Raw genomic sequence first — 26,761 nt, 5'->3', positions numbered from 1 at the left:
TTAATAATTTCACTTAAGTCGCTCCTGAGTATAAGTCGCACCCCCGGCCAAACCATGAAAAAAAACTGCGACTTATAGTCCGAAAAATACGGTATAGTGTTTTTACTTTTGGATCGTTCCTGTGTTTGGAGCGTTTGCCACACTTTCCCTGTCGGCCACCATACAATACTGTTTTGATCAGTCATATAATTTCTATTCACTTACTTTCAGGCTACCATGTCAAAAGCCATAGAAGAACTGGAAAAACAAAAACTCGAACTCGTGCGGACACTTGAGAGGAGAGCCCAGGAAGTGGAGCATTTAAATGGTATGTGCACTTAAACTTGTGAAAAAGCCTCTACTCTACAATTAATGTTTTTCTGTTGTTTTCCAGATGACTTGAGGCAGCTGAATGATAAGTTGGTGGAGGTCAGTGCCTTCAAAATGTCTCTGCAGCTGAGAGTAGATGAGCTTGAGGCAGCTGAAGTCAACATCAAAGTGAGTTGTGCCTCATTACTGTGTAAAAATACATCATTATATACAGCAACCTGACATACATTGTGCTGGTTTTTCATTCCAGTACAAAGAGAAACGTATGGAACAAGAGAAAGAGCTGCTGAATGGACAAACCTCTTGGCTGAACAAGGAGTTGAAGGCCAAAAGTGAAGAACTCTTGAACCTGTCCCGACAGAAGGGTAATGAGATTCTGGAGCTGAAATGCAGCCTGGAGAACAAAAAGGATGAGGCATGTTTTCTTCCTCAGTTGATGCATTCATGTCTCTTTGAATAACACATATTCATGGATTGAACTGATTTGTGTGTGTGTTCTTTGTTTTGTAGTTAAACAGAGTCCAGGAACAAGTGGCCAGTTTTAAGACATTAAATGAAAACCATCAAAAACACAATGAGGACCTGATCCAGAAACTAAAAGAAGTATGGGCAATCTGCTTAACTGTTTTCCTTATTTTTATACAGACATGAGTTAAGTTTACAATGTTTATTTACTTTAGGCCAAGGAGCAGCAATCCAGCATGGAAGAAAAATTCCGAAATGAGCTGAATGCCAACATTAAACTTTCCAATTTATACAAGGTATGTTGTGTTAGGTTCCCAAACATGATCATTTGCTGATTTGGATTTGTTTACCGGTAAATATAATCTAAATAGATCATAGGGCCGACAATACTGCACAAAATGTGAAAATTTAGATCTTCGTTACACATGTTTATGCATGCACACAATCGCACCATATTCAGAGCCATAATGTGCTTATGTAGGAAGTAAATCACACTTTCTAAAAAAGATTATTATTCTTCTTAGACCTATTGGGCTCCGTTTATACTGGACATCAAATCTGATTTTTTTTGCCCTCAAGTGGCACGGCTCAGATATTTTTTTGCCAGTTTAAATGGTCCAAAGTGCTTACAATCTAGTGGGTTACCTCCGGGTACTCCGGCTTCCTCCCACCTCCAAAGATATGCACATGGGGATAAGTTGATTGGCAACACTAAATTGGCCCGAGTGTGTGAATGTGAGTGTGAATGTTGCCTGTCTATCTGTGTTGGCCCTGTGATGAGGTAGCGACTTGTCCAGGGTGTACCTCGCCTTCCGCCCGAATGCAGCTGAGATAGGCTCCAGCACTTCCCGCGATCCCGAAAGGGACAAGCGGTAAAAAATGGATGGATGGATGGATATATATATGCATGCATACATACATACATACATGTATGTATGTATGTATGTGTGTGTGTATATATATATATATATATATATATATATATATATATATATATATATATATATATACATACACATACATGTATGTGTGTGTATAAATATATATATGTGTGTGTATATATACATACACAAAACCAGTGAAGTTGGCACGTTGTATATATATATATATATATATATATATATATATATACATACACAAAACCAGTGAAGTTGGCACGTTGTGTAAATCGAAAATAAAACCGAATACCGGTACAATGATTTGCAAACCCTTTTCAACTTATTCAATTGAAAACACTGCAAAGACAAGATATTTAATGTTCAAACTGAGAAACACATATTTTTTTGCAAATGATCATTAACAAAAAAATCAATGGCAGCAACACATTGCAAAAAATTTGGCACAGGGGCATTTTTACCACTGTGCTTTTCCTTTTAACAACACTCTAGAGGTTTGGGAACTGAGGAGAAGCTTTTCAGGTGGAATTATTTCCCATTCTTGCTTGATGTACAGCTTAAGTTGTTCAACAGTCCGGTGGTCTCCGTTGATTTATTTTACGCTTCATAATGCGCCACACATTTTCAATGGGAGACAGGTCTGGACTACAGGCAGGCCAGTCTAGTACCCGCACTCTTTTACTACGAAGCCACGCTGTTGTAATACGTGCAGAATGTGGCTTGGCATTGTCTTGCTGAAATAAGCAGGGGCGTCCATGAAAAATATGTTGCTTGGATGGCAATGTATGTTGCTCCAAAACCTGTATGTACCTTTCAGCATTAATGGTGCCTTCACAGATGTGTAAGTTACCCATGCCTTGGGCACTAATACACCGCCATACCATCACAGATGCTGGCTTTTGAACTTTTCGCCTATAACAATCCGGATGGTTCTTTTCCTCTTTGGTCCGGAGGACACAACGTCCACAGTTTCAAAAAACTATTTGAAATGTGGACTCGTCAGACCACAGAACACTTTTCCATTTTGCATCAGTCTATCTTCGATGAGCTCAGGCTTGATAAAAGACTTTCGTTCTGCATAGCAGAGTTTCAACTTGCACTTACAGATGTAGCGACGAACTGTAGTTACTGACAGTGTTTTCTGAAGTGTTCCTGAGCCCATTTGGTGATATCCTTTACACACTGATGTCGGTTTTTGATGCAGTACTGCATAAGGGATCAAAGGTCACGGGCATTCAATGTTGGTTTTCGGCCTTGCCGCTTATGTGCAGTGATCTCTCTGAATTCTCTGAAACTTTTGATGATATTACGGATCGTAGATGGTGAAATCCCTAAATTCCTTGCAATAGCTCATTGAAAAATGTTGTTCTTAAACTGTTCAACAATTTGCTCACGTATTTGTTCACAAAGTGATGACCCTCGCCCCATCCTTGAGTATTTAATGGAAGCTGATTTTATACCCAATCATGGCACACACCATGTTCCTAATTAGCCTGTTCACCCAAGGGATGTTCCAAATAAGTGTATGATGAGCATTCCTCAACTTTTTCAGTCTTTTTTGCCACCTGTGACAGCTTTTTCGAAACATGTTGCAGGCATCACATTCTAAATGAGCTAATATTTGCAAAAAATAAAGTGAGCAGACTTTTATTTATGTTTATTTAATATTTAGGATGCAAGTGTTTCTTAATGATTGTGAACAATAGGCAACATTCCAAAAAATGTGCAGTTCCCTTTTTAATAGATGCTAATGTGTGATTGTTGCTGCAGGGAGCGGCAGCTGATTCTGAGGCGAAAAGTGAAGAGCTCAGCCAAGCAGTGGACGAGTTGCATAAACTGCTGCAAGATGCAGGGATAGGTGAGAGGCCATTACTGTATTTTTAATTTGTTCAAAATGGAGGCAAATTATTAAATTGTGTAGTTTGTGCCCTCTTTTTGACTCTTTATGTTCTCGTTTTACCACAGCCAACAAAGCTCTTGAAGAGGATTTGAAATCAACCAAAGCTGATTCAGACAAGACCTTTGGAGAGCTAAAGAAGCGCATCCAAGTGCTTGAGAAGGAATTAGACAATGCCAATGATCTCCTTTCTAACTCTAAACTTAGAGGTACGTAATTTGTGGTCAGTTGTGCTATAACTCTTTGATATGCATGGTAACGTTCTTGGAGGCCTGCTCTGTTTTTGTTTAGAAGTTTACCCATAATTTACAATCCCAATGTGAGACAACTCACGTCTTTCTCTTTTCTGTGAATTCTGAATCGTCAAAAACTGCTAGTAAGCGGCGGCTAACAATGCAGTTCATGGAATTAATCTATTACTAATATGAAGCGTCCTAATAAAATATTCAAAAAACGCAAACAGTGCTCGGTTTACGTGCCGTGACCTGCATTTTACCCAAGCTATAGCGACATTGTTGTTGTAAGAACTAAAACCAAACAATTAATTTCCTGGCGTTGTGAGACATTACCATACTCACAGTTGCTCCTCCGACCACTAGCAAGTGGCTAGCTACTAGCTAGCTTGAGCTGCTAATAACTTTAGTAATAACCTCCCATAAAATAGTGAACGCGCTTGAGCTGCGTCTTCTGTTGCTGTATTGCCTTTGAGTTCGGAATAGTTAATACTAGATTGTAAATAATGCCTCTTACCTGTATAGTAGGAAGTTGTGGCGCCAAGCCGAGAAGTTGGTGAACCTTGAAAATCCACACTTGATACTATTTGGCTCTCGTCAAATGGAACGTAGCAAAAGACCATCGCAACATTGCTGGGAAGCATTTTTTATGTGCGGAGTGAAGATTATTCCGAATTTAGCAGCGCAAGAAAAATATAAAACATATTTTCATTTGGCATCCCAGCAAGAGTAGACATTGTAAGACACTGTTTTATGATCTTATTTTTAACGTTTAGCGCAAAGCAACGGTTGATGGGCTCTGTGTAATCGATGCGCCCAAGAAAGAAGTTTTGGTAATACCCCTTTTAGAACATCCACAGTTGAAAACAAAGGGCTGTACACCAAAATATGTAAAACTATAGGAAATAATGACTATGATTTATGTTATGACAATGACTTTTGCCCTTGTTTGTGCGTCCATGTCCAGCTGGTACATCATCTGTGCTCACAGAGGAGCAAATGACAACAGTGTCTCCTACAGCAACTGCCGTGGCAAAAATCAAACCTGGAATGAAGCTGACCGAGGTGCGTGTCATTTCAACCAATGATACACTTGATGGTTTAGTTTTTTACCGGTGGCATTTTGATTTACATTGTTTACTGTTTTGTTGCTCCTTCTTTTTCAGTTGTATAGTGCATATGTCGAGAGCCAGGAGCAGCTGCAGTTGGAGCGCCTGGAGAATAAGCGGGTCAACAAGTATCTGGATGACATTGTGCAAGAGGTGGAGGCAAAGGCCCCCATTTTAAAAAGGCAGAGGGACGAGCACGAGCGCATGCAGAAATCGGTGGCGAGTCTTTCAGCCAAGCTGGAACAGGCTGTAAAGGTAAGCAATGGTATGGGTGTTTCAAGTGCTAAAAAGTGCATGCAAATGCTCAGTTTGATTTTACTGTTAATGTGTTAGATAATTACTTGTGTAAAATTAAATAGACTTTTATTAAATTAATAATTATATACTTAGCGATATGGCCTAAAATTTATATTACGATATAGCCTCTTGCTATAACGATATATATATCGTATGTTATTTGGCATATAAATGATAATACAACCATTTCGATTTAGCTGCTGGTGTACGCACCAATATCAGGTCTTTTCCGGTTGTATTATTTTTTCAAAATTATTATTAATCTACTTGTTAATTTACCGTTAATATCTTTCTTATACAACATGGTTCTATCTACACTTATGTTAACATATAATAAGCACTTATTCTTCTGTTGTTTCAATACTTACCATTATTTTTGGGCGACACTACATATTTCAAGATCATTGAATGATTCAATAGAAATTTCAAGATATAATAATCATAGAATGATTACATTTTTGATCACAATTATAATCAGACAAAAACACAGGATGGTGGTGTAACGATACAAGTTCCATATTAAAATTATTCACTTGCATTACAGACAATATTTTGAGCAAACTTAACGTCAATAGTGCACTAATCACTGTATATAACATTATTTGTATCGATTCAACCATCCCTGTTTACATGAAGGAGCTCTAGTTTAGTGATTTGCATGGCTTCTTGTGTCCTCGGACTATGTAAAGTGTAGCATGTTTAGCTTGTCCTCATCCTCAAGTGACAATGATACTTGTAAGAACCAGTTTATTTGCTGCCATGAAGGCAAGGATTTGTGACTCACTGTGGAAGGATGTTAGCTGAGAGTTTGCTGGCAAGTACGGTAGTCTATTGCGGTCGTTTGCTTGTTGCTGTCAAATTGTGTTCAACATGCATTATCACGATATGGCGGTAATATTAACAGCTGTAATGTCGGCCAAATTCATATCGTTTATATTGTGAAAACCTAATATACACTTCTCAAATGTTCACTGAATAGCATACAGCAGGGATTTTCAACTAAATTGTTTTGGGAACCACATTTCCAGAAAGTTAAGGACCAGGGGGGCTGGATGTCCCCTTCACTATTACCGTATTTTTCGGACTATAAGTCGCAGTTTTTTTCATAGTTTGGCCGGGGGTGCGACTTATGTGTGAAATTATTAACAAATTACCGTAAAATATCAAATAATATTATTTAGCTCATTCACGTAAGAGACTAGACGTATAAGATTTCATGGGATTTAGCGATTAGGAGTGACAGATTGTTTGGTAAGCGTATAGCATGTTCTATATGTTATAGTTATTTGAATGACTCTTACCGTAATATGTTACGTTAACATACCAGGCACGTTCTCAGCTGGTTGTTTATGCGTCATACAACATACACTTATTCAGCCTGTTGTTCACTATTCTTTATTTATTTTAAATTGCCTTTCAAATGTCTATTCTTGGTGTTGGGTTTTATCAAATAAATGTCCCCAAAAAATGTGACTTATATTCCAGTGCGACTTATATGTTTTTTTCCTTCTTTATTATGCATTTTCGGCCTGTGCGACTTATACTCCGGAGCGATTTATACTCCGAAAAATACGGTCTAGTCTTACTTTGTATATTTCGAAGAACCAGTGTCCTCTGCTGTAGACATTGGATTTTGGTCTATTTATTTTGCCAGAGTTACAGGAGCGCCCTGCTGTTTTTAAGAAACCTCTGCAAAAAAAAAAAGCAAAGATGATCTCTGACTGCACGCTAATGTTTTTAAGAATCTGTAGCAAAAATGTGAGCATCTCGCAAGTTTTTTTAGCTGTACTCGTCAGCCACCAGTTGAATACACCAAATGATGAGAAACACGGTATCTCAAATGGAACCTGAAGGAACACTACTAGTATAACTAAAGAAGTTGAACAAATGACTACTGACTGCATCTGATGTAAAAAAGCTACTGCAACACCTTAATTACATAATCACATTATGGGGGAAAAAATAATTAAACTTCCAACAAGGAGAGGACTTAAAGGGGTGCCTTGAGGAACTCCTCAGTTATGTAAATCACAAGCTTAGACCCCAGTGTTCTATGTTTGCTAGCAAGGTTGAAATGTCAATGCAAGGATCTGCCGATGTGTATACAGTGGTCCAAGTTCCTCTATGCAACAGGAGCACTGCAGTGTTTTTAAGAATTTGCTGAAAAAAACGAATCTCCCAAGTTTTGACGTAAGCTCAGGTTTCATTCCTGGGCCGGATTTGGGCCCCAGGCCGCCAGTTAAATAGCATTGGCATACAGTACATTTTTTACTTTTCCAGTCTTTCTGTATCTCTGTTGCAACCTAATGATGAAACTCTGCTCAGTGGCCACTTTCCTTTGAGAATATTTTGTTTGCAGCCTGGCGTTGCCAATACTTATGTCGTCTTAGTCTCATGATGTAGCAATGTGAGCAGCACCATGAAGAGGGCTGTTTGCATATTTCAGGAGGTGCACCGCCTGCAGAATGAAGCAGATGAAGCCAACAAGCGCTCCACTGTCTTAGAAAGGGACAATCGAAGGTGTGACCTCCAGCTTGCAGACCTGGCGCAGCAGGTAGGTTTCTCTTTCAAAGAGCTTGTTGAGGTTATGTTTTTTGATCAAAAAAATGTAAAAGTTTTTCTCCCGCCAGGTTCGTGTGCTCCTTATTGAGCTCGAGGAGGCCCGGGGAAACCATGTGGTTCTTGATGAGGAGTTGAGCTCAGTGGATGTCAGCAGCACCTCAGAAGTGATCAGTCAACACCTGGTGACTTTCCGAAGTGTGGATGAGTTACAGAAGCAGAATCAGCGTTTACTGGTGGCCCTCAGGGATCTCAGTGAGGCCCAAGAGAAAGAAGAGTTGGAAGACTCTGGCAATAAGTATGTTGATACTTTTTTTACTTTATTTTTGAGTGTTATAGGATTCTTCTTCATTGTTTTTCCATGTATCTTGATATTTGACTTACAAGCCAGTTCAGGGTGTAACCCCACATCTATCTAGATGGGCTCCAGCATTGTGTTGAAGCTTTTCCTCCTCCAAAAATTACTGTTGATACAAAGCTAATCAAGATCAACGATCACAGGCGCATTGAAGTGGAGAAGAGTTTGGAGAACACGCTGGTTGAGGTGGAGTCTCTGAGGGAGCAACGCAGCCAGCAGATAAAGATGACTGAGTCCATCATGAAGCAGAGGGACATGTACCGGGTGCTGTTTGCCCAAGCTACTGGAGTCAGCTTCCCTCAGCAAGGTAACGATCCTCACTGAGTATAAGGGATGAAAAAAAATTTTTTTCAAAGAGATTGAATATTGTGTGCAGCCCCGTTAAAAATTACATTTCAATCTGCATAGCAGTGTTTAAACGGCTACATGCCTTTCTGTTTAAGGTAAATCAGCTGAGGAGTTCACCCTCACGTCCACGCCTCGCCGTTCACCTGCATCCACTCCTACCACGGGGACACCCGCTGCACTTGTTTCCATGGCAACCGATTCCGCTGAAGCGTTGGAGGCCAAGGCAGCCTTGAGACAGGTAAACACAGCTAGTGAACGTTAGCATGTCATGTTTTCTCTCCAAATGTAAATGCTACAGAAGTGTTAGCAGGTGTATAGCCTTATTGAAAATCTGTTTACTTAATTTACTATTTTAAAGTTCAATGCAGTAATGTACACCACAACTCAGTTTAGAACGGTAACCTTGAAGACAACTTTTTGATTGCCTGTATATACTGTAAATTTACATGTAAATGAGCTAGTTAATTTTACATACAAGAGTCGTATATAAATTAAACAAAATTAAGTTCCGCCCGATTGTAGCTGAGATAGGCTCCAGCGACCCCGAAGGGAATAAGCGGTAGAAAATGGATGGATGGAAGTTGCGTAATAAGGTTGTGCAATATAGACGATATATAATATAAATGATAAAAATGTGGCCGACAATAGAGCTTTTAATACCTTTATTTCGTGATGATGCAGGTTGACACATTATAGCAGTCTCCCACAAATTTGACCACAACAAGAAAACTAATGCATACTCAAAGCCCTGTAGCGTTGTTGCTATTGGCTAACATCCCTCCACAGTGAAAAGCCACTCCTCAGTCAATAATAATCGCCTCCATGGCGGCAAATAAACTTTCTACATCATCATCTTTGGAGGACAAGGAATAGCTAAAAATGCTAGACTACACACCGTAGTAAAACAAGCTGAACGCAAGCTGGACCTTTTGAATGTAAACAAAGATGGGCGGATCAATACAAATATTGACAGTAACCATACCAAGTTTAGTATCAGTATAAGATCGATACTGCAGTGGTTAGATTGATATTTTTTATATAAATAAAATGTTTTCTTTTTAGTTATTGTTTACAAATTCAAAAAATAAGTCCCTAGACACAGGAGGTATTGAAGGGCAAAAATGTAAGGATTTAAATCAGAGTAGTAGGAAATAATTTAATTATTTAACTGATATTGTTACACCCCCATCCTGTGTTACTGTCTGATTATAATTGTGATAAAAAATTCAATCATTCAATGATCGTGAACATTTTATGTATAATTATACCGCTGTGACTACTTGGTATTGAATCGATACCCAAGTTTTTAGTATCGTCCAAAACTAATTTAAAGTATTAAAACAGAAGACTAAGTGTCTCTTACATTTTAAAAGAAGTGTTGATAGACCCATGTTACAACAGAAAGTAACCAGTTATTACCAGAAAATTATCAAGTAAATTAATAGTAGTTTTGAGAAAATTATATAACCAGAAATTACACAATATGTTACCGAATATGTCAGTAGCCAAAGTATGACCCTTTGTATGTAACCTGTTTTGAAATTGTTATATTAACATTTACATACCAAATATTATATAGTGAAAATATATATAGTTATCACATTGGGCTGCAATATATATAGTTATATAGATTTCGGGCCATATTGCCCATCCCTATTGCCCACAATACATTATTTGCACAATGCTCCAGGTGGGTGAGTCCTTTTGTGTTTCAGCTTAAGCATTTTAGCTAGATGCTTACTGCAAAAAATATTGTCAATCGCAACACTGCCATGACAGTTGACATGGCAATAAATACACCTTATTTTAGTGCCACTAGATGAATACACTGAAATAAGGAAAATACAGAGTACCGCATCCCTACTGTTTACTACTGCAGTATCTTGTAACAAACATTTTCACCATGTTTGATCGAGGTAATGTATGTTAACATGACAACTGTCCTTTTGTTCATATATATGATTGTGTTTACCCAAGGTGCAATTGTACATGTAACCCAGGAAACAATATCAGGAAAAAAAATGTTATCCGCAAACAAACAAAAAGTACACAGTGTGTCTGTCTGCAGAGTTTTTTTTAGTACATGTTATTTTTTGCAGACACAAACAAAAAGTCTGATTACCGTATTTTCCGCACCATAAGGCGCCCTGGGTTAAAAGCCGCGCCTTCAATGAACGGCATATTTCAAAACTTTGTCCACCAATAAGCCGCCCCGTGTTGTAAGCCGCATCTAACTGCGCTAAAGGAATGTCAAAAAAACAGTCAGATAGGTCAGTCAAACTTTAATAATATATTAAAAACCAGCGTTCTAACAACTCTGTTCACTCCCAAAATGTACGCAAATGTGCAATCACAAACATACGTATATCAACATGGACAGAGCTGCGTGAAAAAAGCCACCCGGCCTCTTCGCGTAAACTTAAACTTACCTTAACCACTCGCTCATCTTTTCTTCATCCATCCCTTCGAGTTAGCTTTTATGATGACGCCGGCTGGAAAGGTCTCTTTTGGCAAGGTCTTCCTTTTGAATATCACCATGGGTGGAAGTTAGCATGGCAAGCTAGAACCACAGTGAAGGATGACTTCTCATTCCCTGTGGTGCGAATATTCACCGTACGTGCTCCCGTTCCACAGTGCGGTTCACAGGAATATCAGTTGCTGTGAAATAGTAATCCGTGTGCGGATGGAGAGATTGCGTCTTTTCATGAACCGGATCCTTGTCGCTTAGTAGGAGCCATTTTGTGGTCTTTACAGATGTAAACAGGAAATGAAACGTACGGTGATATCCGCGCGTTTTTTCTTCTTCTTCCGGGGGCGGGTGGTTGCTTACAGTAGAAGAAGAAGCGCTTCCTGTTCTATGGGGGCGGGTGCTTACCTTGGCGGTTGCTTGCGTAGAAGAAGAAGCGCTTCCTGTTCTACCGGGAAAAAAGATGGCGGCTGTTTACCTAAGTTGCGAGATCGAAACTTTATGAAAATGAATCTTAATATTTATCCATATATAAAGCGCACCGGATTAAAAGCCGCACTGTCAGCTTTTGAGTAAATTTGTGGTTTTTAGGTGCGGCTAATGGTGCGGAAAATACGGTAAAAATATTTGTATATAAAAATGCCTTTTCTGATTAAATTAGTGGGTGTGTTGATTCCCCCGGTCAGGACCAATACAGTCACATAGACCTTCTGTGAGTGTCTGTAAGTCCGCATTCGGGGCAGGATTACTGCTGCAGATAGTGAAACTAAAGTCTGTCACTAAAGTCTCTGCTCCTTTTAAAAGTTGTTACAACTTCTATGCTAGTGTTAGTCATATTTCTTGATTTTGTTCTTCTGGGCTGCACTTCCAGCTCTGTTAGGGGGAACAGGCACAACGCAGGTTGAACATTCATTACTTTGTGAGGAGAAGATCTTTCGCGATGGTGGAACGAGATGGTCGCGCTCACAGACACACTTTCACGCAAACGTACACAAACACACACACATGGTCACAGTCAATAAAGGCGGATTGTTCCGTGCAAGATTATATCCCTACTGTTTACTATTGTGGTAACTTCTAACAGACATTCCGCCCATGTTTGATCGAGGAAATATGCTAACAACTGATCACCATGATCAAGCTCAAATTAATCGTGATCAACGATCATGATCAGCCCTACGCCAAAAGAAATTTTTTCTACCTGGTTACTATTGTTTATATCAGCACACGTGTCATTATGGTCCGGAGTTCCAGTACACATCCCATTAGAGCAATATTTATTACTTAGAATAAATTGTGATGTGAAAATTGGTATTGTTGCTTATGCAGCTGCAGGAGGTGTTTTCTTCCTATAAGAAAGAGCGAGTAGAGAGCGACAAGGCACTGACCAAGCAAAACGACAAACTTCTGGAGCAGCTATCAGACCTCCGCTCCCAGAATGCCAAGACAGCAACACAGCTGGAGTTCGCTTCCAAGAGGTGTGTTATAACACTGAAAGCAGGACCCTTTCTATTTAACTTAATTCGCTCACAATTTTAGGTATGAGATGCTACAGGACAATGTTGAGGGCTACAGGAAAGAGATTGCCTCCCTCCGAGAGAAAGAGCAAAAGATGACCAGTGCGACACAGAAGCATGAGCAAACCATCCATACATTAACTGAGGATCTACGAGCTGCTCAGGAAAAGCTTTCAATGGCAGAGGTATTTGTTTACATGACCTAGAGAAACTACCGTGTGATGTCTCACCATTTAACGGTTATTTATTTTCCCCCTAAGGGTCTTTCTGAGGGTCTGCGTAAAGAGAGAGACATGCTTAAGCTGGTTGAGACTAGGTTGAATGAAGAAAAAGAGAAAATCCAGAGCCAGCACCAAAGCCAAAAAATGGTGCTGACCAATCTTCAGGCTATTCAGGTAAACGTTGATTACATCACACACTGGCATCCACGCAGTTCACAATATGAATAATGTTATGTTTTATAGGCCACGCTTGAGCGCTCAGATACTGACACACGTCAGCGTCTCAACAGTCAGATTGAGAAGCAGGAACAAGAGATTTCACAGCTCCAGAAGAGGTTGGAACAGGAGGTGGAACAGCGGCATTTGCTGAGCAGAAACCAGGAAGTAGGCAATGTTTTCGGTCTCTTGTGTGTCTATTTTAGGCCATGGTTTGTAGGACCTAACAGTTTGACTCTTTTTCCAAATTTCCTCATAGATTGCACAATTCTAAAACCCTACATTGACCTGGGGTCAGAAAGACTATTCATAATACTCAATCTCTTTGATCTGCTAAGATTCAGGTAATAGAAGCAAAGCGGCAACTGGAGACCCAGGTGGCGCTACACCAGAGGACAAAAGATATGTTGAATGCTGCAGAAGTAGAGCTTAACTCCCTCAGAGTGCAACAGGGTTGCGGTGAACCACGTCACATCTTGGGCTCCCCCTCCACGCCCGTAACTAGAGGTTAGAGCAAACAAACACACAGTAGATGCTATTATATTGATCAAGATACACCAGTTATTATTTATTGTGCACAAAGATGACTATTACCACTCTAGTATACACCAACATTCATCCAGTTTACCGACCCAAATAGTCACTTGACTGGCTTTAATCTATCTTGTGATGATTTTTTTCCAGTAGTACATGTGATACCAGACCTATAGTATATAGGGTAAACACAGTATTATTTTTTTTTGAACAATTACTGACTTTCTCCTGCTCTCCGGTTTACAAGTTTCAAGTCAAGAGCGTGAAGATCTTCAGAGTCGCTTGCTACAGGCTGAAACAAGGGCAGAGAATCTGGCAGAGAGCGTTAGGACAACCACTTCCAGCATGGAGCAGTACAGAGCCATGGCTCAGAGTCTGGAGGACTCTCTGGAGAAAGAAAAACAGGTGAAGTAAGCTCCAGATCTAAATGTATCTGATATCAGTCCGATACTGGCAAAAAAACATGTATCTGATTTTGTTGGCTTGCATCAAAAATTTCTGAGACAGCGCTCTGATACAAGCAGTGCCTTTTCCTGTACAGAGCTGGATAGCCAGTTAATTGCTAATTATCTTCTAATAAGCACACAAAGTTTGTCTTTTCTTGTATTTCAGTGAAATCCTTTACAAAAGGTAAGCATGTTAGGCTATGGGCTGCACTAATAAGTGTTCTTAATTGAACAATATTGCAGCCTATAACACCTGTGTAAATATAAACAAGTACCGGTAACCAATATTTATAGTTGCATATTACTTACAGATACAAAACCATCAAGGCAGAAAAAAAGCATATTAGAAAGTATCCAGTAATAACCATATCAGCATCAACTTACTGCTTCTTGAGTTTAAGTTAATTAATATTTGTGGCTGCTAGGTTTCACACAAAAAACATAGCACTCCACATCAACTACAAGACAGCATAAGTCAATTCCAGACAGTTAAGAATAAATGGGTTGGTCTTATTCAAACCTCCCATTGTTCTCTGAGTAATTTCACTTGATCAAACCTTTTCTAACATTCCACACTAAATATACATTCTACACTATAAGATAATAAGGGTGTATGATTTCTGCTAATATTGTATTGAATTAAATAAATGGTAAATGAGTTGTATTTATATAGTACTTTACTATACCTGAAACAATTTCCAAACTGCTTTACAATATACAGTACATTCACCTATTCACACACTTATAAATACGATCAATATCCGTATCGGCAAATTTAATGCTCCAATATCGGTATCGTATCAGAAGTGACAATGACGTATTGGGACACCACTAGTAGCCTTTATGGAAACTGGTACACACATAAGCTGTATACTGTTTCTTATAGTAATAATGTATTTTATGTATAATGCACTTTATATTTATGGAATCTTAAAGTGCTACAGAGAGAAGAAGTAAGAGACAAATAAAATGTGATTTAATAAAAAATAGGTATTGTATAGCAACATCAATAAAAAAGAACCAACAGAAGACTTTTTTGCAAAAAAAAACATTTTTCTTTTAAAAATATAGGTTTTGTTTGTAAGCAGATTTCTAATACAGCAGCAAAATAAGTTTTATGTTTCCTAATAGACCATATTTTCAAATGTTTTTTGTGTAGGTAACCGAGCAGGCCCGTGCATCCATTGAACTTCGTATGAAGGAGGCCGAGGCGCTGCACTGCAGGCTTGAGGAGAAGCTCTTGGATGCAGAAAAAGAAAAACTGAATATCGTAGAGCAAAACATGAAGACCGTAGCCTCTTTAAATGAGCAGGTAATCCATTTTATTTGTTATATCGGTCTGTGAAAATTTTGCACATAATTCTAAAAATTACATTACTGTTTTTTTTTTAAATTGCATATTTTTCTCCATATTAGATGGAGGGTCTTAGAAGGAATCTAAACAGTACCCAGGCGGAACATCAGGTAGCACTGCAGCGTTTATCCGCTGCTGAAGCCCAGCAGCAACAAGCTTTACATGACTGCCAAGAGCAGGTAAAAGGCAACAATAACGTTTATTGGCCTTTAGATTTTTATTAATCATTCAAGAACTTAGATTGTGTTTAATGATGGTACATTTAGAAATTTCTCTCCCATTTCTAAGGCTAAACTAACGGCCGAAGCTCAAGAGAAGTATGAGCAAGAGATGATACTGCACGCAGCAGATGTGAAGGCTCTCCAGGATGCTAAGACTCAAGTCCTGCAGGCCTCTGAGCTTAGACATCAACTGGAGGAAAGATTCCAACGAGTTAATGCTGAGCTAATAGAGGCTAGGATCTCCTGGGGGGAGCAGGAAAAGATCCTCAAGGTAATTCGACCAAACTGGATTAGATGAGTAAATTGATGTCTTAAAATTGTGTTCTATTCTGTGATCTCCAAGGAGGAGATGTCCAAGATAGAGAGCAGGTATGAAGAGTTGCAGAAGCAGAACACCCTCCTGCACGAGCAAATCCAGGCGATGAGTAGCAAGATGGCTGAAAATTTGCATCGGGGTGCAAATGTCAGTCCTCTGAACATCTCCCTGTCTGAAGAAGGCAAATCTCAAGACCAAGTCCTTGAGATTCTCAGGTAGGAACTATATTACACAGCAAAACTAATTCTGCACAGATAAGGGAATGAGAAGGATCGTAGCTTTTATTTGATGGAGACAACATGGTAAAGTACCTTTAAGTGATATGAAAGTAAAAAAGGCACACAGTACTTGCAAACCTTTCCCCATTGTGTCACAGGTTTGTGCGTCGTGAAAAAGAGATTGCAGAATCGCGTTATGAGTTTGCACAAGGGGAGAGTTTGCGTTACCGTGTAAGGGTTGCACACTTGGAGCAAGAAGTAAAAGAACTGCAGGACAGCTTAAGTGCTGCTCAAGAAAAGATGCAGGTATGTTTCTATTCTCCTGATTCCTACTGTTACTAATAACTATTGTTTGCCGCACTGTCAAAAAGAATACTTTAAAAAATCGGTGAAAGAAGGGTGTTTTTCTCCATTAAACGTTTTGTTGGTCTACCTATACGGTAACAGTCAACATTTTTACAACCTTTCTCATTCAATTATATAAGAGCGTGTGTCAAACAACATTTTGTGTGCGTATTTACTTTTGTGAATTAGTAAAATAAGCTAATATTAGGGATGTGCAGATCGATCGCACATCGAAAAAGTAGGTGATGGCAATTGCTGATTAAGGCCTTTTTAATGCCAATCCCTCTCCAGCTGAAACTGTATTTATTTTGAATTACGTGTCTCCATACACAGTGCGGAGCCGCTCCTTTAAGCGTAAAATAATCACCTCCGTTACAAAGCTAAGCGTGTTACACACTGGTAGCAAGCCAGTAGCAGGCATGGTAATAGCTAAGCTAACTTTAGACAACCACGAGAAATAATTGCTTAGTAAAGTCAAAGTGTAGATGGAACCACATTGCAGGGGAAAGTAAGCAGCAAGAAATTAATAAGAGTCTAGAGAGAGAGTAAAATAACTGTTAGTTTGTCAGCATTGTTACAGTCAGTACATGACACGTAAGAGAAGGGCAGATCGACAAATTATTTGGTGGTGTTGATACAAAAGTGGTTTCAGTATATGACAAATACTAGAGATTACATAGATATTTTTATTTTTTCAAAATCATTTTTTGAGGTTTTTTTGTTTTGTTTTTGTATATTTACAAACTCACTTAACAAATTCCCTGGACACAGGAGGACTTTGAGGGCTAAAACTAAAGGATTTAATTGAGTAGTAGATGGTAACTTTTGTTTAGTTGTCGGGTATTATTGCTCTAACATGTAGTTAAAGAGAATACGTTTTTTTAATTACTTAAGTATTGTGTTAATATTGTTACACTCTCAATAGCCCTCACCATAAACAAATTGACAAATTTAGGGACAAGCGGTAGAAAATGGATGGATACAGTTAATACATGTGATCGGTATTGGCCGAGCTCACTCATGGAAGATCGGAATTGGCAGTATATAACCCTCTTTGGAACATCTCTAAATATAATATCTGAAATTAAACTGAACAATATTGTTCGACCCAAATCTCTTGTGTGTCAGGTGACTGCAAAGACCTTGGCCCAGCATGATGAGCTGATGAAAAAAACAGAAACTATGAGCATCCTAATGGAGACAAACAAGATGCTTCGAGAGGAAAAAGAAAAATTGGAGCAGGAACTGCAGCAAATCCAAGCTAAGGTATATTTTCTGTTTCTGTAATTGTATGGTGTTTGTATGGTATTCTTTGTTCCAACAAAATTCATATTGTTCAGTTAGAAGTGAAAGTTGACAAGATACACTGACTCTTATCAATCCTTTGGAGGAACTGGTATTTTAGTTGACTTCTAAAGCTGCATTTCAGAAATTTGCTTCACAATATAGCTTTTACACAGTCTGTGTAGCTGGTAGTTTTTCTAGAATATTTACCATTTATTTTTCAGGTCCAAAAATTGGAGTTAGATGTTTTGCCACTGCGAAGGGCAAACACTGAGCTAAGTGAGAAAAGTGGCATGCTGCAAATGGAAAAAAAATTATTGGACGAGGAGATCAAGCGCTGGAAGGCTCGGTCACAGGTCAGTGACACACCTGAATAATCTGTGGGCCACAAATTGTCTCACTTGGTGTAACCGTTTTGAAAACAAATGATCAATGTATGCATTATCCTGTTATATCTCACATTCTATATTGTGTTTTGGAAAAAGTTGTCAAACATTAAATAATTCATCAAACAAATAATACAAAAGAAAACAAATATTTATGCATATGTAAATGTATTCAGTTATAAACATTCATTCACTTTCTTCTTTCCTTCATGGATCTAAACTTTACCGCTGCCAGTATTTTTTCTATATTTTTATTTAATAAGTTGTAGGTGTATTTATTTCAATATAAAAGTGTAAAAAGTTTTTTGCTTCGGTCATGAAATCATGATAATTGAGTGCCAGGGCATACATGCATATGACATATTTAATTGATTATTCTCACCTGTATGTAGATCAGCAGTCGTTTAAAAACCGCCACATCTACACTTTCATCGCAAATAGTGCCAATAAACTTAGAATTTCGCAAGTTAGTTTCAATGTCATTTAATACAGTGGCACTCAATGCCTCTAGCATTTCATCTGTGACTTCGTGATTGCCATAAACTGCCGGTATGCTGGTACCATTGGACTTTTGCAGCTAAATCAGGCTTGGGAACTTTGACAAGGGGAGGTTCTCTTTGGCCAATCAATACACAGTCCGCAGGTGGCTAATAACACTGTCATTAATAGCCTCCTCTGCTCTTTTCAGAAAGCCAAAAAAGCTTGTTGACTTCTCCCCAGCCAATTCGGCGAACTTGTAAACTGATTGTTGTGTGTGCGTGTGTGCGTGTGTGCGTGTGTGCGTGTGTGCGCGCTCCTTTTAAGAATGGCAGTATGTGGGCATAGTGGATGTCCGGTTGGCTTTGTGGATAACATAAAGAGTTGTAACGAATCGACGGCCTCGGCATTCCGACCCAAGAGCGGAACTGTAGGGACCCACTGCCGGGTATTGTGTAGGGTGTTACCCCCGACAATACATCGGCCCTGGAGGGAACGTCACGTGTCCCGACAAGCAGGAACGGTGTAACATGATGTTTCTTGGTGCCTGGTGAGGCTGGATCTTTGAAAATCAGTGCACTCGGTCGTAAAAGTGTTATTTTTCTTAGCCTGTTTACATGGCGTGCAAAACATCTTTCCATCTACATAAGTGAGCCGTTTGTTAAAAAGTGGCTCCTAAAGCTACTTTTCATTGAAGCTTCACTTCTTGGTTTTACTGCTCGCCATGACGAAAACAATAACACACGGGAGTCCTAATACCGGAAATGCAGTATTTGTGATTGATAAAACTTTCTACGAATCAAAATTTAAGAAATTGTATCAATACGAAGGTCCTGGGTTCGATCCTGCGCTCGGGATCTTTCTGTGGGGAGTTTGCATGTTCTCCCTGTGACTGCGTGGGTTCCCTCCGGTTACTCCGGCTTCCTCCCACCTCCAAAGACATGCACCTGGGGATTGGTTGATTGGCAACACTAAATTGGCCCACAGTGTGTGATGTGAGTGTGAATGTTGTCTGTCTATCTGTGTTGGCCCTGTGATGAGGTGGCAACTTGTCCAGGGTGTACGTCGCCTTCCGCCTGATTGTAGCTGAGATAGGCTCCCGCGACCCCGAAGGGAATAAGCGGTAGAAAATGGATGGATGGATGTACCAGAAAGTTCATTACTTTGAAGTCGACCAATAAAAACGCAATAAACGGGGATGACAATTTGACCCGACAAATAAAAACAAAACAATGGTGGAAAGCGATAATCGATTTAAAAAAAACAAGCAAACCGGAGTTTTGACCCGGAGAAGGCAGGATCGGGGGAAAAAAAATCAGCGTGCCAGGGACATGCGGACTTCCGGAAATGCACGTCCTTTCTGATTTCAATGCGTAAAAAGACACAAAAAGTGCGTTAACGCCAATAGTGACTCCTGCTAGGCAAACTATCTAAAGTAAGTTTTGAGTTTTGGCCCCATGTGCCATTAATTTTGATTCCCTGTCCCTCGCTTAATGCGGACAATGTGGAAAATCGGTATGCCTCTGTTCCCACCAAATGTCCCATACCAAAAAAGAATTATTTACTAATACGCACCCCTCTTATTTAAACAGTACATTAGGCTAGAAGAACATGTCCTCGTGCAAAGAGTAACCGTTGCGTTTACTACTTGAAAACTAATAATACTACTTACTGGAAGAGAGAAATGCTTTGCTTTTCAGTAGATCCTAGGGACGTGACGGTGTTGTAAACACCGCAGTATTCCGGTTTCAAAATTCTCATAGTAGTGCTGCTACGGTAAATGACAACTGGGAGTACACTCCAGTCCACTCCAGTGTAGTTTTTTTCCTGACACTATTGAGTGAGCCATTCTGAGAAGCAAACCGCATTTCCCATTATCTCCTGTGCAGCGCAGCTCAGTAAAAGACGGCAGGAAACAAGCGGAGCAGAGCGGAAAGCTCAAGCTGGTGGCTCCACCCCAAAGTTAAAATCAGACGTTTAAACACATTTTAGTTTTGCAGTCGAGGAGAATAAAGAGGACAAAACGTGACGGACATGCAAATTACAGTTTGCAGATTTTACTAGACCGCGATCGTCTACAAGTCCGGAAATACGGAAATACAACCAACCAAGATGTAAGTCAGGCCAAACATCAATTTGTGAGGCATTTCAAACAAGTTTTCCTCATGGTAGCATGTTTACACTAGTCAGTTTAAAGACACACAACTGAAAGTTTTTTACGTTTGCTTGTTACTTGAAACACTGGTCTGTCACTGTTCTTTGCACTCTGAAAATACCTCTTGGTAGTAATAAATAGGATTACAACATTTGAGCATTAGATTTGTGTTTATTTACAGTTATTTATAGTGATTATCCTTCACATAAGTAGCCCCTAATTTCTCCACTAAGGCATTTTTCCAAGCCATCTTTTTTTTTTGTCACACTGCAATAATATCGTACAATGGCTTTAATACCGTGATAATATCCTACTGTGAGATTTTGATACCTTTACATCCTTAGTAAATACATTTTGCTACTATTACTATTACCATACCATTATTCATTGTTTTGTATTTTTCCAGTATTTGGTTAACCAGCAGAAAGATTCAGAACCGGAGAAGCGTCTACATTCTGAGGAGGCACACCTTAAACGTATCCAGCAGCTCACTGAAGAGAACAGCAAGATCAAAGCAGAGGTTACTAGGTGAGCAAATTATACAATTGATGCTTGTACACATCTATTTAAAGGGCTCATATTATTATTTAGTTTTCTACATTTTAAACAGTTCCTTGTGGTCTACAACATGTAATGGTGGTTCTTTGGTCCAAATTTTGCATATGTTTTGTTTTACTATGTTAAGGCCACTTTCTGGGTGTCTCTTTAGAATGCACCATTTTGTGTGCGTTTTAAATATGTGCTTAAGCCCTCCTCAAGGACAAGCCTCCTTTGACTGCGTCTCCACTTAGTAAGCCATTTTGTAGTTTTTATATTGAATCTACTGACCAATATAAGTTAGAACTATACTCTACTTTTTATTAGAAATGGCAGCATGGAGCATTTTAGCATGCATGTACTAGCCAGTCTTCCCCACAACAAGAAGATAGAGAAAAAGAAGGAACTTATTGACTACAACTGGATAAAAATGGCAGACATGTGCATAACTCTTTGATTAAACCTCTACCATACATGGAGATATCTGCTGATGTAACTACCAACAGCTAAAAAAAATTGTTTTTTAATATGATCTCTTTAACTTCCACAAATTCACAATTACAATTTGATACTTAATATCTGAGTTATTGTGTAAAAATACGGGGAAATAACTACAAACGTTTGCTTCAATTACTGTTACAAAAAAGGTCAGTTAGAATAATACATAATGTTGGCTATTGAAAACATTCAAACCCTTTATTTATTGAACCAAAAATATTGAAATTGTATATGTTGGTACATTTGCAATTCGCTAAAATTTTGCCCAATGCAAACTATAACCTATTATTATTATTACTGTTATTATTATTATTATTATTATTATTATAACCTATAACGATTCTTCTTAACAAAAGAGGAGAAATATAACCTTAGGGAAAAATCAAACTTAAAACATGTATATGCAAGTACAACACTTAAGCTTTTAGCATATCTTATCCATCCATCCATTTTCTACCGCTGGAGCCTATCCCAGCTGCATTCGGGCGGAAGGCGGTGTACACCCTGGACAAGTCACCACCTCATCGCAGAACCCACACAGACAACATTCACACTCAATGTGAAATTAAATCATGGAATGGATTAAGCAAAGAAGTCAATGTACTAATATGATCTGGTATACCAAACAACAAACTCAAAAGTGTTTACAAAGTACAAAGAGGAAATATCCTGATAAACATCCTGAACCTTCCTGAAAATTAGATAATCTTATTAATCTCATTAATTGAATCAAAACTTACTCAACTGTTTATTTATGATAACTGTTGTATTTAATATTCAATGATTTAAATTGTGTTGCAAACTGAGAACAGGAAGTGAACAAATGTGTTAATAATTGCTATGAAGTGAAAAAGGAGTAAGCTCCTTTCTCTTATTCAGGAAAAAAGAGCTTAAGGGGCTCTGCTTCTTCCTATTCCTTATCGGACATGTATTGAGAAAATGGAAATGTGATGTATCATAATTGTAACTGTATGCATGTTTGAAATAAACTTAAAAAACAATTCAACTTTTGGCTGTTCTAACTCTAATCAATGAAGTCATTAAATATGTGCTTAATTTCCTAATTTGTTCCAATGTCTCAACATCTGTTTAGGGCCAGCAATCTCACAACGTCTCAGCAAAGCCAAATTCAAAACCTGCTTGACGGTTTAAATAAGTTAACTGATGAGAGAAATTTGCTGAAAGAGGATATAGCAAAAAAGACTGTAGAAATCCAGGAGAAGATAAAGAATTGTACCCAAGTCAGGAAGATTGCGCGCCGCTACAGGACACAATATGAAGAGCTCAAAGTACAACATGACAGGGTGAGCGGTCTAAAGATTAAGTAACACAGTCCACCACTTATATTCTCAGATCACAATTGAACTTTCTTGTTGCACTGCTTAAAGGTGGTAGCTGAGGCTGCGGGCCCATCCAAAGAAGAAGAGACTCGTCAAGCATCAGTTCAGGAACTGCAAGGCCTTAGAGACTCTCTGAGCCAAGCTGACACCAGGATTAAAGACCTGGAGGGACAACTAGAGAACATCAATCGGGTCAGTCGTCCAACATGTTCTTTCTCACTTTGACAGATTGTATTTCACAGGGACAAACCAGACAGATACTAGGACAAATTGATAATGGTCCAATATCAGCAAAAAAAAAAGCATCTGATTATATCAGCTCACATCTAAAGGCTCCAATATAAGCGCCGATACAAGCAGTCCTGTAGTGTGTTTACTTGTGCAAAGCTCAACAGTAGGTTAATATCTAATTGTTCTCAATGAGCACATAAGTTTGGTCTGTCCTTGTATTTTAATCAAGTCATTTACAAAAGGTAAAAATGGTAGGTTATATGCTACTAAGAGCTAACAGATACACAACAGTTAAGCACACAAACTAGACATACTGGTACTGTATATAGGAAGTGTCCCTAAGTGAACAATATTTCAATCTAAAACACCACATTTGTCAATATGAACAAGTATCAAATAATTAGAGTTGATTATTACTTACAAGCTGTCCAAGTCAGAAATATATTTGAAAGTATTCAGTAACAAACGCCTCAACTTCCTGTGTCATGACTTCAGTCATCATCATTTTCTTTTTATTCCTTTCATGAAAATGCATATATACAAGCCACGTACAGTTGACACTTTCATTGTTTTTTGTTTCTTATACATTTCCATGATCAGAAAGGAGCAGATGGAAGAATAATATAACTTTATAAGGAGTCTATTTTAGTCAAATCTGTCAAAGAATGTTTTTTCATACCTACCATTGTTGATTGGCAACACTAAATTGGCCCTAGTGTGTGAATGTGAGTGTGAATGTTGTTCTGAGTAATTTCACTCGATCAAACCTTTTATAACATTCCACACTACGAAACAACATAAGTATATACTGCATATATTGTATCGTATTATTGAACAACCCTAGCGGATACTATGCACTTATAATGTGCCTAAGCCACAGATTAGAACTGTTTTGCTTGAATCAAAAGGATACAGTCAATGTACATTGATCTATGCAGTGCTCACTTCTCGCATAATCAATCATGTTGATAAGTTATCGCATATTTCTCCCAAACCTGTCAACTGTAAACACACCTTAAAGACTGCACAATGTGCAGATCTAGTCAATTTCAATAAACTTAATTCAGAAAACTATTACAGTTAATCTCACATTTGCAGCTATGCGAAACTATAATATTATTGGTGTTCTCTAATTTTGTCTTTACAAATGCAATAATGCTCATTAAAGACTGATGGCAGGGATGTTCCGATCTGGGTTTTATGCTTTTGATTCCGATACCGTTCATCCATGAGTGAGATTGGCCGATATCAATGCTGACACTTAACACATGTATTAACAGTACATTTAAAAAAATTGTATGGCAATTTCTATTAACAGTTTAGCAATATCAGCACAATATATAAAGTACTTCATTATTGTCTTTTATTACACACAATTGTTTGAGCAAAATAAAATCGATAGTACGGTACACAATAACCAAACAAGAGCAAAAACTGCTATCTACTTATTAATCGTTTAAATCCTTGGATTTAATGATTTTGAGATGATAAATATATCAACTTAATCACTCGAGTGTTGATCATATACTGATATTACCTTGGTATTGACACCACATATTTATGGTGATCCACCCTCTTAAAACTTGTAGCGTACTGACTGCGACAATGATGACACACCAACAGTTGTTGTTATATTATCCTCTCTCTATACTCTTCGTAATCTGCTTGTTCATTTCCTGTGAATAACTGCTTTCTGCTGGAATGTGGTGTTATCAACACTTCTTAAACCTTACTCAGCACTTACTTCTTGCTGTTGTTTAAAGCAATTTTACCGGTTAGCTTAGCTATTAGCATGTTTGCTCGGGGCTTGCTCTCGGGTGTTTTAACATGTTTAGTTTCGTTTTCCAGTGATAATGATTTTTGATAATGATACTTAAGATTTTAAGCAATGCCGTTTATTTGCCATAATGGAGGTGATTATTATTCACTTAAGGGAGCGGCTCCACACGGTTTATGGAGACGTATAAATAGCTTCTAGCTTGTCTGCCGGGGTACTAAAAATACATTGTCAGCCAGAGTAGATCGGCATTTGTGATAAGCATTAAAAGGCATTAATTGGCGATGGCGATCCCATACTTTTTCACAAAAAACGGCCCCACCGGCACATCACTAACTGATAGTATGACGGTTTGGACAAGCTACAATAATGGGGAACTGTATTAGGCAACTTTATGTACGAGCGCTCAACTTATACAAAGGAAGCAAAACAGGTGGCTGGCACTGTTGACTTATGGCCAACTAGTAATGGAGCTTGTGTAGTGGACAAAACAATGTATGTACAATTCTTAACCATTTATGTTGAGGTATTTGTGTTACCTCAAGATGTAATTTTACCCTGCAGCGTGTGATTTATATTTAGCAACTACTTGAGGGAGATAAATATTCTTGATATCAAAAGACAGGGAGATATTTGGGATGGTGTACAAATGCAGTGCATCATACCGCGCAGGGGTTTTCAAAGTGAAACCTACCACCTACCCTAAAATGCTGTTAGAAACTGTGCCTAAAGCCCACCAGATGGCAACAAAGACCCGTAAATGACTTATAGTTTAGTTTAAGTTGTATCGACTGTTATACCGTCTACTTACCAGTAAAGCATGTGGATAGGCCAAAACAGGTAAAAAATGTAAGGAAACAATATTTGTTAAAAATAAAAAAGGTCTGAAGTTTTGGTAAAATGTTGGGACTTGTTAGATGGAGACCAACAATGCCAGCCTTTTAAAAGAACTGATACTGATAGATGTTTCTACCCTCTCTTGGAAGTACTATTATCTCTGCAAAGACTACATACATTTCCGAAGATTCGGCCCAGTCAGTGTATATGTAAGACGAACGGGAAAAATATGTAGTTATATATGCACTTTGTGTTCTTGGCCTGTTACAGGTGGTTGCAGAGCGTGAAACAGAGGTGCACAATGTACAGGAACAGTCATCCAGGCTGCAGACAGAGCTGAACAGACTGAGGCAAGAGCTGCAGGACAAATCTTCTCAGGAGGACACCCTGAGAAAGCAGATGACCGACAAAGAGGAGAAGACCAAGAAGGCTTTAGTTCTTGCCAAACAAAAGATCAGCCAGATCACAAGTAAGATGGTATTCCTTCCAGTACCTTCAGTGATAATGGTTATTATAATTTGTAGGATGTTTTTTTTTACAAAACACCAAGTGAAGAAATTATTGTTTAAAAAAAAATGTGCGCATGTGTGTTTTAACTGTTATTTGTATTGTCCATTAGCAACGTGGAAAATAATGTAAAATGAGCATGAAATTTCAAGACATCAAAACAAACAAAGAACTCTAAAATAAGACACTAGAAATACAGTAAGTTCTTTGAACACCCATTTGAGCAGCTAAACTTACATTTCTAATAGGGTTGCGCTGATCGATTTTTGTAAAAAAAAAAGTACATGATCATCCTACACTCTGATACTTTATTTTTGATCCTCTGGCTGACCGAGGACTCACTCCCCTCGAAGGGGAACTGCACTTTTTTGGAATTTTGCCTATCGTTCACAATCATTATGAAAGA

The 26,761-nt window shown here is 38.5% G+C and overlaps 1 protein-coding gene across 1 annotated transcript in view; it reads left to right on the top strand.

Moving 5' to 3' along the window:
* tprb (translocated promoter region b, nuclear basket protein) overlaps nucleotides 1–26,761 on the top strand; it is a 63,181-nt gene that overhangs the window by 7,071 nt on the left and 29,349 nt on the right. Inside the window, exons 4-33 of the mRNA XM_061975793.2 lie at nucleotides 211–307; nucleotides 374–477; nucleotides 560–724; nucleotides 820–912; nucleotides 990–1,070; nucleotides 3,441–3,528; nucleotides 3,636–3,776; nucleotides 4,768–4,865; nucleotides 4,967–5,164; nucleotides 7,653–7,760; nucleotides 7,837–8,063; nucleotides 8,267–8,430; nucleotides 8,567–8,709; nucleotides 12,268–12,416; nucleotides 12,478–12,640; nucleotides 12,716–12,850; nucleotides 12,920–13,060; nucleotides 13,231–13,399; nucleotides 13,674–13,831; nucleotides 15,032–15,184; nucleotides 15,289–15,405; nucleotides 15,515–15,718; nucleotides 15,791–15,978; nucleotides 16,140–16,287; nucleotides 17,455–17,592; nucleotides 17,835–17,966; nucleotides 21,035–21,156; nucleotides 22,757–22,967; nucleotides 23,052–23,195; nucleotides 26,119–26,317. Of these exons, the coding sequence (XP_061831777.2) occupies nucleotides 211–307; nucleotides 374–477; nucleotides 560–724; nucleotides 820–912; nucleotides 990–1,070; nucleotides 3,441–3,528; nucleotides 3,636–3,776; nucleotides 4,768–4,865; nucleotides 4,967–5,164; nucleotides 7,653–7,760; nucleotides 7,837–8,063; nucleotides 8,267–8,430; nucleotides 8,567–8,709; nucleotides 12,268–12,416; nucleotides 12,478–12,640; nucleotides 12,716–12,850; nucleotides 12,920–13,060; nucleotides 13,231–13,399; nucleotides 13,674–13,831; nucleotides 15,032–15,184; nucleotides 15,289–15,405; nucleotides 15,515–15,718; nucleotides 15,791–15,978; nucleotides 16,140–16,287; nucleotides 17,455–17,592; nucleotides 17,835–17,966; nucleotides 21,035–21,156; nucleotides 22,757–22,967; nucleotides 23,052–23,195; nucleotides 26,119–26,317 (4,378 nt within the window). The remainder of the gene's footprint in view (nucleotides 1–210; nucleotides 308–373; nucleotides 478–559; nucleotides 725–819; nucleotides 913–989; nucleotides 1,071–3,440; nucleotides 3,529–3,635; nucleotides 3,777–4,767; nucleotides 4,866–4,966; nucleotides 5,165–7,652; nucleotides 7,761–7,836; nucleotides 8,064–8,266; nucleotides 8,431–8,566; nucleotides 8,710–12,267; nucleotides 12,417–12,477; nucleotides 12,641–12,715; nucleotides 12,851–12,919; nucleotides 13,061–13,230; nucleotides 13,400–13,673; nucleotides 13,832–15,031; nucleotides 15,185–15,288; nucleotides 15,406–15,514; nucleotides 15,719–15,790; nucleotides 15,979–16,139; nucleotides 16,288–17,454; nucleotides 17,593–17,834; nucleotides 17,967–21,034; nucleotides 21,157–22,756; nucleotides 22,968–23,051; nucleotides 23,196–26,118; nucleotides 26,318–26,761) is intronic.

The sequence above is a fragment of the Nerophis lumbriciformis genome, linkage group LG14, assembly GCF_033978685.3.
Source record: "Nerophis lumbriciformis linkage group LG14, RoL_Nlum_v2.1, whole genome shotgun sequence".
Classification (NCBI taxonomy): domain Eukaryota; kingdom Metazoa; phylum Chordata; class Actinopteri; order Syngnathiformes; family Syngnathidae; genus Nerophis; species Nerophis lumbriciformis.
Note: the sequence above shows the minus strand (reverse complement) of the source record. Positions and strands in the feature narration are given on the sequence as shown.